The sequence below is a fragment of the Schistocerca gregaria genome, chromosome 7 (genome assembly GCF_023897955.1).
Source record: "Schistocerca gregaria isolate iqSchGreg1 chromosome 7, iqSchGreg1.2, whole genome shotgun sequence".
Lineage (NCBI taxonomy): Eukaryota > Metazoa > Arthropoda > Insecta > Orthoptera > Acrididae > Schistocerca > Schistocerca gregaria.
The window spans coordinates 360,346,222-360,359,471 of NC_064926.1; the positions used below are offsets into that span (position 1 = coordinate 360,346,222).

General features: G+C 38.7%; 1 protein-coding gene across 1 annotated transcript in view; it reads right to left on the reverse strand.

Annotated features, from left to right (window-relative positions):
* Positions 1–3,688, reverse strand: part of LOC126281754 (ufm1-specific protease 2-like) — a 59,584-nt gene extending 55,896 nt beyond the window's left edge. The window contains exon 1 of the mRNA XM_049980944.1: positions 3,536–3,688. Within this exon, the coding sequence (XP_049836901.1) occupies positions 3,536–3,586 (51 nt within the window). The 5' untranslated portion in view covers positions 3,587–3,688. The remainder of the gene's footprint in view (positions 1–3,535) is intronic.
* Positions 3,689–13,250: the final 9,562 nt, after the last annotated feature.

Sequence of the window (13,250 nt, forward strand, 5' to 3'; positions counted from 1 at the left end):
TTATGCAAATTAAAACTGTATGCCAGACTGGGTCCCAAACCCAGAATCTTTGACTTTTCGAGACAAATTATGTACTGACTGAGCCATTCAGGCACGACTCACAGTTCTAGTTCCATCAGTGCCTCTCTCCTACTTTCCAAACTTTACACACATTCTCCTTCATAACTTGCTGCACTAGCAGTCCTGAAAGGGACAATACAATGGAGAAATAGCTTAGCCACAGTCTAGGGGATGAATTTTCACTCTGTAGCAAAGTGTGCACTAATTTGAAACTTCCTGGCATATCAGAACTGCAGGAGAACTTATGTAAAGTTTGGAATGAAGGAGAAGTAGTGGCATATGCAAAGCCGCGAGGAAGGGGTGCTTGTAAGTCATGTCTGGAAAGCTTGATCAGTAGAGCATATGAACACAGGGTTTGAGATACAGCTGAGCACACAGTCTTGCATTACAGTTGTCCACAATCTCTCACATGTCAGACACAGTCTTCACAATGGCATTACAGCTTCCTGTTAGTTTAGTGGTAATGGTCAATGGTAAATTCTGATTGCAAAAGAAAGATGATACCTTCAAAATATAGCTTAAATTTAAAGGCTGTGAATTCAGTTAAGTACTTAGGGATGGTAATTACAAATAACTGAAAATGGGATGATCACACAATGTTGTGGGAAAAGCAAACTGAAGGCTGGGATTTTTTTATTGGCACACCACTTACAAATAGCAAAAACGTCAACTAAAGAGACTGCCTACACTACATTTTGAAAGAATAAACCACCATTTGACTGTGTATTATTTTATCTTCTGCATTATCAACATTTCGGCTTTTCTGCCACTATCGAGTACAGTGCTAAGTTCTTCGACCATTAACACATCAGATATGACGTGTTAGTGGTCTAAGAACTTTTAGTATTGTACATGATAATGACATAAAAGCTGAAATGTAGATGGTACAGAAGCTAAATACAGTAATACACAGTCAAATGACAGTTTATTCTTTCAAAACAGTGCATGACTGTGGCTCAGCACTATCAAAAACTTTTGCCAACATAATGCTCATCTGTCCTCTTCTGGAGTATTGCTGCACCATGTGGGATCAGCGTCAGGTAGGCTTGACAGAGGACATCGATGAAGCTCAAACGAGGCAAACTCATTTTGTATTATTGAAAAACATGGGAGAGAGTACCACGAATATGACAGGCAAGTTGGGACAGCACTTGTTCTCCAAATGAACCTTCAATCACCAACTTTCTCCCCTAAAGGGAAAATATTGTGTTGGTGTCCATCTACTCAGGGAGCAATTGTCATCATAATAAAATAAAGAGAAATGTGAGCATTCACAGAAACATTTAAGTGTTCGTTTTTCCTGCATGCTGCTTGAGAATGGAGTGGTAGAGAAATAACTAGAAGGTGGTTGGATGAACTCCCTGTCACGCACTTAACTGTGAACTGCAGAGTAATGGTGTAGATGTGGAAATCAGGCAACTGGCTACAGCAAGCAAAACACACATGTATACCTCTGTGTATCAATGAGTAAAAGTCTGAAAACACTCAAAACATACAATGTGGGCTTTCATGATCAGTACTTACATGCTGTGACAGTAGATGAACAGAGATTGAGCCGTGGCCTCAGGTATATTTCTGTACCTAGTGTTTTGTCTTCTAATGCTAGGCACATCCTCAGAGGTTATAGAGACTTTGTTGCTTGCAAATCATGCAGTGGGACCAAGGAACCAACAATTTTGATTCTCTGATATTGCAGTTTTATCAAAGTCCAATCATCACCACATTAGGACATACAGACAAGCCATAGGAATTCCAAACCACAGAAACTACTTCAACAAAAAACGAGAATGACTAAAATTAGTGAAGGGGTGGGCCTTGTGCTGAATAAAGAAAACAGCACAACTGCTCAGCTGTACAAGCTCCATAACACATTGATGTGACTGTGTTCTTAAGCAGCGGTTGAATGACATCACAACCCAACCACTGCACAGTTGCATACAAACAGTATGGCCTTCGTTCCTTGTTTGTGCCTGACTAACAACTAACAAAGTCTTTATAGTCTCTGCAGCTGTTTCCAGCATTAGAAGATGCAACATCATGTGCAGAAACATGCCTTAGACCTTGATCTAAAGCCTATATATCTGAAACCAACAAAAAAGTAAATAATTGTTGTGAATATCTAAATTGTATGTTTTGAGGGTTGTGACCCTCATATAGATAAAAGTCGTTTACATCTTTTTTGCTGAGCAGTATTGGGAAAGCTACAAAAATCAAGGCCTGGTGCTAGTATATAGTTCAACCATTCTATTATGCCACTACTCTAATGTGGAAATGTTTGTGACTATTAGGGATCGACCAAAGCGTCCGACCCTACCCGTTGTGCATATGGCACAGAGCCAATTGTGTAAAACTGGTGATAGTGATGAGAAAATCTCTGCTTGTTATGCGTGCAAGAAGGAAAAAGGTGCATGTTTGAGGAGATTAGTGGCCCTGAAGAAGCAATGTAAAAGCTGCACACAATAGTATCATTTTATACCCATCCATAGCTCATATTTTGTCATCCACTCTTGGTTTTCTCAAGAAGACTGTCAATGCAAGATGATCAAAACTTTATTAGTGTTTTGAAAAACATAATTAAGTCCCGACGGTGTGTAGTCCATGAAATGGTCCTACTGATTGTTCTGGAATGTATCTGTTTACTAGGATTTAACATTAAATGCTCCTATTGAGTTTTGTTGTTGTTGTTGTATGTGGCTTGAGGGTTCTCAATAGCGCAGTTACAGTGTACGGTCTCTACTTATATTCATCTCTGCTTGATCTGTTATCTACCTGCACGACATATAGAAGAATTATTGCTATACTTGGTATAGCAATTTCACATAATGGTCATTCTTATAACATAGACGACCAACACACTAAAACAGCAAACATACAAGAATGGTCTAAACTCTGTCACTGCTGTCCCCGTCCAGTACTGTTACTTACAGAACTGAAAAAAAAGGGATGGATATCGGTGTGGCCCGAGGGTTAAACAAATGGAATTTCGAAAGTCAAGGTCCATTTTTACTTTAATGCTCTTTCTGCTGACGCTGTATGCGTGTCAATGTTTATGACTCATATAAAAGCCTTCTTTGAATAATAGGATACATCGAAGTCAATGTAAACGCAAGTACAACGCAAGAATTTGGCTCCTGATGTAGCAAATAACCATTAACTTAGTTCCGGCTAAAATATACACAATCTGTAACGAACAGTGTCAGTCACATAATCACATTACATTATCACCGAATACCTACAGTAACTATTCTTCCTTTGTACCCTGCTCAACGTATCACACCTTACTCATTTCAATAACAAGTATCACGGGGCAAAAACAATATGTTTCCTGTTCATACTTTGACAGATCATTAACATGGCAGTAAACACGTCTTCCATTAGCATATGGTTTCTAGTAAAGCATCTATTCCACTCCGCTTTAGGAAATGAAATTTAACTTCAGCACAATGACGGTTTGTAGGAAAAAGGGGCACCTTACCTCCAAAAAATTTTTTGTTATTCTAATTTCAGGACTAATTCCCTTATTCATTTTCTCTAAATCTCAGTCTTTAAACGTTTCAAATAAAAACACTGCCACAACACTGTCTCTGGAATCACCAATCATATCAATGATCTCTGGCAGCAATTTAGTGCGAGATCTCTGTACAAAGTTTGCAACAGAATCCATCGACTTCGGTGGCACTTCTTTATTTTGTACTATCAAGCTCGATAATATCTTTACAGTGTATTATCAAGTTCTACATCTTAGAAGAACGCGGACTGCCTGTTTTGTTCAGTTCTAACGAGCTATGATGTGTAGTGTTTCACTTGTCATTTAGTCGCCCATTGTGTTTCGTCGATCACGTTAAAGTGCATTCACACACGCCGTCACGACACATCAAGCCATTCCGAGTCACATAAAAACATTCCATAATGGATTTCAAATGCCGGAATTCAAACGGTCCGAGAACGGACCGTCGTAACAAACCTGTGTTGATCGGGAAGAAAGTTTTGAGGGTGTCATCGTCTGCTAACATCGGAAGTTAACACAGTTTTGCCGCGGTCACTCTTGTAGTAGTGGATTTTTTGTTTTTGTTTCTTTGTAACATTTATTTCATTATTATGCTTTGTTATCTTGGCAAACTGCAAATATTCCATGAAGGCCTATTCACAGTGGCAGTCACGTCACGGCATCGAACTTAGCAAAACCATACACCAGACTGTCATAGAGTTTCTGCCTGGCATCTGGTCGACCTCCAGCAATGCTATTTGTCACTACCATATTCCCACAGAGCACCCTCCCACCCCCTTAGTGTGGAGAACTGTTAGGATGGCTGTGTGGAGTGACATGGTGGTGGGACTGCAAGAAGACAGATTGGTCTTCCAGGAGGACTGCCATCTGCAGTGATGAATTCATCGAATGGTGGTCTATCCAGATGGCATTCAGGTGGTAATCATGACGGCAGTGTGCTTGTGGTGGGGCACCCGTACTGCGAGTGTGTGGTGGCATCTGTGGATGTCAGCACAGACAATGTGCCATCAGGGCTGTTTGGCGCCAGCTATGTTGAGAGGCTTGTGAAGGTACCTTTGCTGCAAATGTTGGATGTGAGGGTGGGCAGTATCAATGTCATGTGGCAATTTTATGGACACCATGCAGTGGAGCTTTCTGCAGTATGGCAATCGGTGTGCTGACTGTCAATAAGGAGGTCGATGTCTATGAGTCTGACACTGATGTTCCTCGAGAAGGAAGTCACAGACGTACAGCAGTAAGTAGGAGGTTGTCAATACATTGCTGATGGGAGGATTGCCACATGTCAGACATGGAGGTACTTGGCATATGTTGTCATCCAATGAAACATCTTCTAGTGTCCACACTGGTTTGAGTTGGCTGACAGACATGGTTGTAGATTTTCCATTTAATAATATGTGGAAAGTTCGATAAACTTTTCGGACCACTTTTTGGGGGTCTGAGTAGGAGATGTAGGGCAGGTTGTACTGTGTCATCTTATAATCTATCATCTAATTGTGTGACGCCTGTTGTAGGCTCGTGCTTAAAATTGTGAAATTTGTTGAACGAGGGCTAAAAGATCCCAAATGAGAAAGAAAACCAGATTAGAATATTTTAACTTATAGTTTTATAAAATGTAAAATTTGCTTTGTCTCTCCATAAAAGTCCCATAACAAAGAATAGTTATTGTCAGACGATACATTACATTGTAGACAGTTGCACATTAGGGCATGTTATTACAAGAAGTCTTATGATCTCTAAATCTCATTATTTGACCTTTTTTTCCATGAGAACTAATGAAGTTATTACACCAAAAGTAATTTCTCAATAATGTACAAAAGTTATTGTATAATGGAGGTGATAAATGGATCAACTGCAGTGTATCACATCTGTACCTAGAGCTGTAAGAATACAGTCGAAAATGAAACAAAAATTAAGTTTTGTCGTTCTAATTAAACAATGCTGAAAATAACAGTTCATTACTTTAAAATCTAGGTGACATAGTCAAGAAAGAAGAGCTATAAAGTTGTGGCTATGAAAAGATGTCAGAAGAATTTCCCTTTCTCGCAAAGTAGACTCACTGTGCATGAGCTTGGTAAGATAATATAAGAAACATTACACAACTTTCCGAAATACACAGGTCTCGGGGGTCAATTGTAATGATTTTTGTAACATACATCTAGCTTTTCGAGTCCAGTGACACCACTGTATCATTACCTACACTGATAATACAGTCCAGTGGTGACCATGACAGGATCTGCATGAAATTCTAATTATTTTCTTTTCATTCGAATCACAAAAAAAAATTTACTTCACAACCACATACATTTTGTGAATATAATTTTTCATAATCGGTTAAATGTAGATTTGCAATTGCCATTTATTCTCCATTTCATGAAAAAACTTTCATATATACATGTCACAAGAAGAACTGGAATATAAATAATTGAAGAACATAACAAGACATCTACAAGCAATGATTAGTTGTGAACACATTCGACTTTGGAATACTTAAGTAAAAATTTAGTCCATAATATCTGAATAGGAGAAGGAATGGATCCGCCTTGGATCAATAAACACATTAGAAAGTCGAAATTTCCTGGCAGATCAAAACTGTGTGCCGGACCGAGACTCGAACTCGGGACCTTTGCCTTTCGCAGGCAAGTGGTCTACCGTCTGAGCTACCCAAGCACGACTCACGCCCCCTCCTCATAGCTTTAATTCCGCCAGTACCACTTCTCCTACCTTCCAAGGTAGGAGACGAGTCTACCGACTGAGCTACTCAAGCACAACCCACGCCCCCTCCTCACAGCTTTAATCCCACCAGTACCACTTCTCCTACCTTTGAAGGTAGGAGACGAGTCGCGCCTGGGTAGCTCAGTCAGTAGAGAACTTGCCCGCGAAAGGCAAAGGTCCCGAGTTCAAGTCTTGGTCCAGTACACAGTTTTAATCTGTCAGGAAGTTTCATATCAGTGCACACTCCGCTGTAGAGTGAAAATTTCATATATTAGGAAGTTGCTGAGAAAGCAGAGAATTTTGCACAGTCGTTTTAAACGTAGTCACTGCCTTGCTGACAAACAGAAATTATGCGAAATGAAAGCAGCTGTCAAATATCAGTGAAAGATTCTTTTAACGAATTTGAAAGCAATATTTAATCTGCAGATTCTAAAAATAACCCAAAAAATTTTGGTCATAGGGGAAATCTATGAATGCTACAAATAATTCAATACCTTCACTTGCTGACGGTTTGGGTAATGTAATGGATGATGATAAACAGAAGGCCGAAACTCTAAACCTGGCTTTCAAAAAATTGTTTATGGTAGATGACTGCAGCACCATTACCCCTTTCAGTTATTGAACAAACGCAAGGATGGCTGACATAGTGTTCAGTGTTCTAGGATTGTAAACCAGTTAAGATCCTTAGACACCAGGAAGGCATTTGATCCAGACGGTATCCCCGTAAGACTTTCTGTTGACTATGCTACAAATATAGCACCATTCTTACACATCATCTATCAGAGCTCATTGCATAGTGGAAAGTTCTAAGGACATAGCAATCTATAAAAAAAGGTAGAAAATCGGATGAACATAATTACCAGGCAATTTCACTGACATCGATTTGTTGTAGAATCATGGAACATATTTTATGTTCAGACATAATGACCTTTCTAGACCCTGAGAAGCTCATCTGCAGAAACCATCTCAGTTTTAGAAAACAGCGGTCATGCGAGACACAGCTGGCTCTCTTTGTGCATGATATACAACAGGCTCTTGATACCAGCTCCCAGGTTGATGCCATATTCCTCAACTTTCGAAAGGTGTTCGACTAAGTTCCGGACTGTCGCTTGCTTCAAAAAGAGCGCCTTTATGGTCTATCCGATGACATACGCGGTTGGATAGAAAGTTTTCTAACACATAGAGAGCAGTATGTCGTCCTGAATGGGGAGACTTCAAGAGGAACAAGCATAACATCAAGTGTGCCCTGGGGCAGCGTAATATGTCTGCTGCTTTTTGCGATTTATATAAACGATCTGGTTGATGGTATTGACAGCAGCATTAGAGTGTTTGCCGATGATGCTGTAGTCTACAGGTAAGTAGTATCACACGAAAGTTGTGAGCAGATCAATGAGGATTTGCGGAAAATAAATGTTTGGAGAGATGACCGGCAGTTATCTCTCAATATTAGTGAGCGTACTGCGTATAAAAAAGCGAAAATCCCCATTAATGTACAGGTAGAAATTAAATGCCCTGTATTTGGAAGCAGTAACATCCGCCACGTATCTGGGTGTGACCATTCGAAATGATCTCAAACGGAACGATCAGATTACACAAGCAAGGGTAAGGCGAAATCTAGATTGCAGTTTATTGGCAGAATCCTGAAGCGATGCAGTCTGTCAACAAAGGAAATTGCTTACAATACGTTAGTTCGTCCAGTCTTAGAATATTGTTCGTCTGTATGGGACCCTTACCAGCTGGGTCTGATTCAAGAGATTGAGAAGGTCCAAAGAAGAGTGACAAGATTCGTGACTGGTACAGTTAGCCATCGAGAGAACATTACAAATCTCATAGAAAGTTTGAAGTGGGACACACTTGCAGATATATGACGCATCAAAAGGAAGGGGCTGCTCACTAAATCTCAAAAAAAACAGTTATTAGGGTTTCTTCCTGTTCCTTTAACATATGAAGTGCAGGGAGAATGATTGTTTGAATGCCTCTGTGCGTGCTGTAATTATTTTAATTTTGTCCTCATGATCTCTATGTTTGCGATATGTATGGGGTTGTAGCATATTCCTACAGTCATCATTTAAAGCCTGTTCTTGAAAGTTTGGTTGTAGACTTTCTTGGGATAGCTTATGCCTATCTTTAAGAGTCTGCCAGTTCAGTTTCTTCAGTATCTCTGTGACACTCTCCCACAGATCAAACAAACCTGTGACCATTCATTCTGTCCTTCTCTGTATGCGATCAATATACCTCTTAGTCATATTTGGTATGGGTCTCACATACTTGAGCAACATTCTAAGATGAGTTGCATGAGTCATTTGTAAGGAGTCTCATTTCTAGACGTACTGCACTTCGCCAGTATTCTACCAATAAACCGTAGTCTACCACCTGCTTTACCAACAACTGGACCTATGTGATCATTCCATTTCATATCCCTACAAAGCGCTACACCCATGTATTTATATGAGTTGGCTGATTCCAACAGTGATATTAGTCATAGGATACTATGATTTTTCGTTTTGAGTGGTTCACAATTTTATATTTCTCGACAATTAAAACGAGTTACAGATCTTTGAATCACTTTGAAATCTTATCCAGATCTGACAGAATAATTATGCAGTTTCTTTCAGGCAGCACTTCATTATAGATAATTGCATGTAGTGCATGAAGTCTGAGTTTACTATTAATATTGTCTTCAAAGTCATCAGCATACCACATGAATAATAAAGGTCCTAACACATTTCACTGGCCCCCCCCCCCCAAGTTATTTCTACATGTGACAATGACTCTCCAAACAAGATAACATGCTGTGTCTTCTCTACCAAAAATCCCTCAATCCAGTCACACATTTCGCTTATAACCCATATGATCATACTTTTGACAATAAACGCAGGTGTAGGAGTGAGTCAAATAATTTTCTCGAATCAAGAAATATTGCATTTACCTGACTGCCTTGATCCAAAGTTATCGGTTTGTCTTGTGAGAAAAGTGTGAGGAGGGCTTCACATGTTCAGTGTTTTTGGAATTCATGCAGGTGGACATGGAAAAGGTCATTCTGTTCAAAAGACCTCTTTATGTTTAAGCTCAGAATGTGCTCCACGGTTCTACAACAAATTGATGTCAAGGATATTGGATGGTAGTTTTGTGGATCACTTGTACTACTCTTCGTGTAGATAGGTATGACATGTGCCTTTTTCCAAGAACTGGGCACAGTTTTTTGTTTGAGAGATCTACATCAGATTATTGTTAGAAGAGGGGGTATCTCAACCGCAAATTCAGTATAGAATCTGTCAGGGATTCCATTAGGCACCTGAATCTTTCTTCAGTTTTAACTATTTCAGCTGTTTCTCAACACCAATGACACTAATACTTATTTATTCATCTTTTCAGTGGTGTGAGGGAGAAATTGGGGCAATGCTCCTGGGTTTTCCTTTGTATAGGAACATTTGAAAATAGAGTTAGGCATTTCGGTTTTGCATTGGTACCCTCAATTTCAGTTCCTGTCTCATTCGCTAGGGACTAGACACTGCCAGCCTTTAAATATTATCAGAATGTCTTTGGGTTTTGTGAAAGATAATTTGACAATATTCTATTACAATTGTCATTGAAGGCTTCTCGCACTGCTCTCTTGACAGCCAAAAGCATTTCTTTTAGTATCTCTCTGTCTATAGACCTGTGCTTTGTTTTGTCAAAGACAGACAATACAATGAAACATACAATAATAACCTATGTTAAGTGGATATGTGGATCTATGCCCACTGGCACATTCTCGCTGATAGCTTTCATTGTAACTACTTACATGAATGACATATCTTTCCTTATCCACAGATAGTGGAACAGGAAATACCCACTGAAAAGGAACAACAACAAATTGCAGAAAATCCAGTCTTCTTGGCATGTGGAGATGACAGTCTTGTCCTACAATATCTTGGGTAAATGTCTAAGTAGTTCGAAAAAAATATTTTCTAATCAATTGGAAGAAATGACAATTAAGTTTAAGCAAAAGTTTTCGTGTTTAAAAACAGAAATATCGAGTTTCGAGCAGAAGTTAGAACACAAGTTTGACGACAAATTTTCCGAACTTGCAGATGAGCAGAAGAAAACTGCTCAAGGGTTAGATACGCTTACCCTAAATAAAATAGTATAGAGACAGAACATGATAGCTTAGCAGTATCTGTGGTGCAAGCTAGCATGCCAGGTTTACACAATACATACTGGGAGTTACTGGATCACGTGCAAAACATATCAGAGGATATGGGATTCTTAAATTAGAACAGAAGTGCATCAGTAATGGCTACACTCACAGGAAAGGGGATAGAAATACACTGCACTCACCTTGCAGAAGTGGAAAGGATAGTAATGGAAAGAGACGATCAGATTGTTAACAAATTTGATACCGGTTTGAAGAATGCTGTTCAACAAATATGTAATGAAATAAACGTAGGAATTTTGTGTTCAGGTCAACTGTTTGCTGTTAATAACAAGAAGGCAAATGGTAAAACAGTAAATAAGCAAAACAATAATGTAAGTGAAGGAGAGTATGGGGCATGTGAGCAATCATTACTTATGTACAACAAGAAAACTATCCAAACGTGACACTGGTAACTATATTGTATACACATGATAATACATTTTGCCTATAGACGTTCTTGAAAGACGAAAGATTATTAAAACATAGACAGTTCTAGAATATTCATAGAACTTTTCAAGATATTCTACTGCATAGCTGGAATGAACACAAAAGACTCGTTATATAATATCCACAAGAGGACCTCTTGCTATGGCTGCAGATATAGCTGTGCTTTGTGAAACTTATGATCAATTTGAACAGGTTTTTCTTGCTGAGTTTTGGCCACTTGCAGTACAAGAACTACTCATATGAGTACGTTTTGACTCAGATCCATTTAATAATAGAAGAGGCGAAGTAAGAAAATAGTTTGAGAAATACTTGAATAAGACTCATTATTGGAGTAAACATACTTCGCATGTAAAGGTTCTTAAAACTTTAAAGGGTAGGTAGGCTACCTGCACACATTAAAGAGAAGTTAGTCACTATAACAGAAAATGATTTGGAGTACTTTCTGTCTACATTTGATTCCACTGACCTCATTTGAATCGTTTCTTTATAAAGTGGCAGTTGTTCACTTTTTATAAAATTGAGTTATTACGCTCAGCATACATTTTGCCCTTAAATACACACTCTGTGAAGAAGTGGCACTTCCACCTGTAACGCTTGCGTATTTGCAAATAACAGGAAAACAATGTTCGTTTTTAAAACTTTCATATTTTCTGGGTACAATTGTTTATATTAACTTTATATATCTTAGCTGCAGCAGAAGTATTTTTTCCAATGGAAACCTGATGTAAGCATTTGTGAATGTTCAGTCTTTTCATCATGCGAAAGTGCTGCCATCTGTTGGCTATCACTACGAAAATATCAACAAATCAATTTAATAGTGTGGTAGGAGCCCAGGACAGTGAGCAGCAGCTTGTGACCACCGGAATACACAGATGTGGCTGGTTCGCTATAATGCACTATATAATCGAATACTGTAATTGTTATTTTTCATGATAAATATCGAATGTCGATACATTATTCATTAAGATAGAGAATTTTCGTACTTAGTTATTTTAGTCCATAAACTGAATCCCAGTATACAGACTATGTTTTAAAAATGGTTACATACATTTTGAATCTAAAATCATAAAAAAATTACCTAAGAGCATTATCACACAAATACAAATTTTTCTTCCTTTAGAAAAACACAGATTATGGAATAATTCCTGATGCTCGCACCAAAAGCAGTATTTGCGAGATGGCAGACTGCAGTGAAGTTGAAGATTGTTCACTTTCAGATTTAATACAGCATAGCACCAATTCTGTAAGGATAAGGAAGCATGGTGTTAGAAACTTAGACTGCTGTAAGGCTGTTTAGCAGTGATGATACCAAGGAATGCTTGTGGGTAAGCAGAATTTATATTCAGAACCTTTCCAGGGTCCGATGGAAAATAAATGTGTCATAGATTACTTTTTAGGTATCTTCTTTGCAGATGTAACAAACACTACTTGAAACAGTTCAGTGATGATGAAAAACTATAAATGTATTCTTATTTCTATTGTCTGACTGATTTCTGTAGAAGTTTGATTGAGGCTCAAACAGTGTACCAAAAACGTTCACGACCAGAGCTCACGTGGAATTACATGAACCCAGGTCTTCTAATTTTCTTTATTATCTCTCCAAGAAAGGGTGTAGATTTCAAGTGTGTAAATGAGCTACACCGTGTCTGTATGATATTTCTTCAAATATAATTTGTCGATTATCTGATGTCTTGCTCCAGAATAAATCTCTGAATGATTTTAGAGGGAAGACTTTAAAAAGTCACGCAGTACCTGGTGAAAATCCATGAACTTGTGAAAGATCGCATTGAATCCTTTCCAGTGAAAGAAATCCACTACTGTAACTTACATATGAAATATCTTCATTCTAAACTAACTGTCACAACAATGCATTAACTATTTGTGTCTCGACAGCCAGATGAAAGAGTAGCTTATGCCTTTTACTACAAGTATTTCAAAGATAACTATGGATACCGATTTTGGAGACCACAAAACAACGTTTGTTCGAAATGTGAAGAAATAAATGTTATTGTTGTGGTCTTCAGTCCTGAGACTGGTTTGATGCAGCTCTCCGTGCTACTCTATCCTGTGCAAGCTTCTTCATCTCCCAGTATCTACTGCAACCTACATCCTTCTGAATCTGCTTAGTGTATTCATCTCTTGGTCTCCCTCTACGATTTTTACCCTCCACACTGCCCTCCAATACTAAATTGGTGATCCCTTGATGCCTCAGAACATGTCCTACCAACTGATCCCTTCTTCTGGTCAAGTTGTGCCACAAACTTCTCTTCTCCCCAGTCCTATTCAACACTTCCTCATTAGTTATGTGATCTACCCATCTAATCTTCAGCATTCTTCTATAGAACC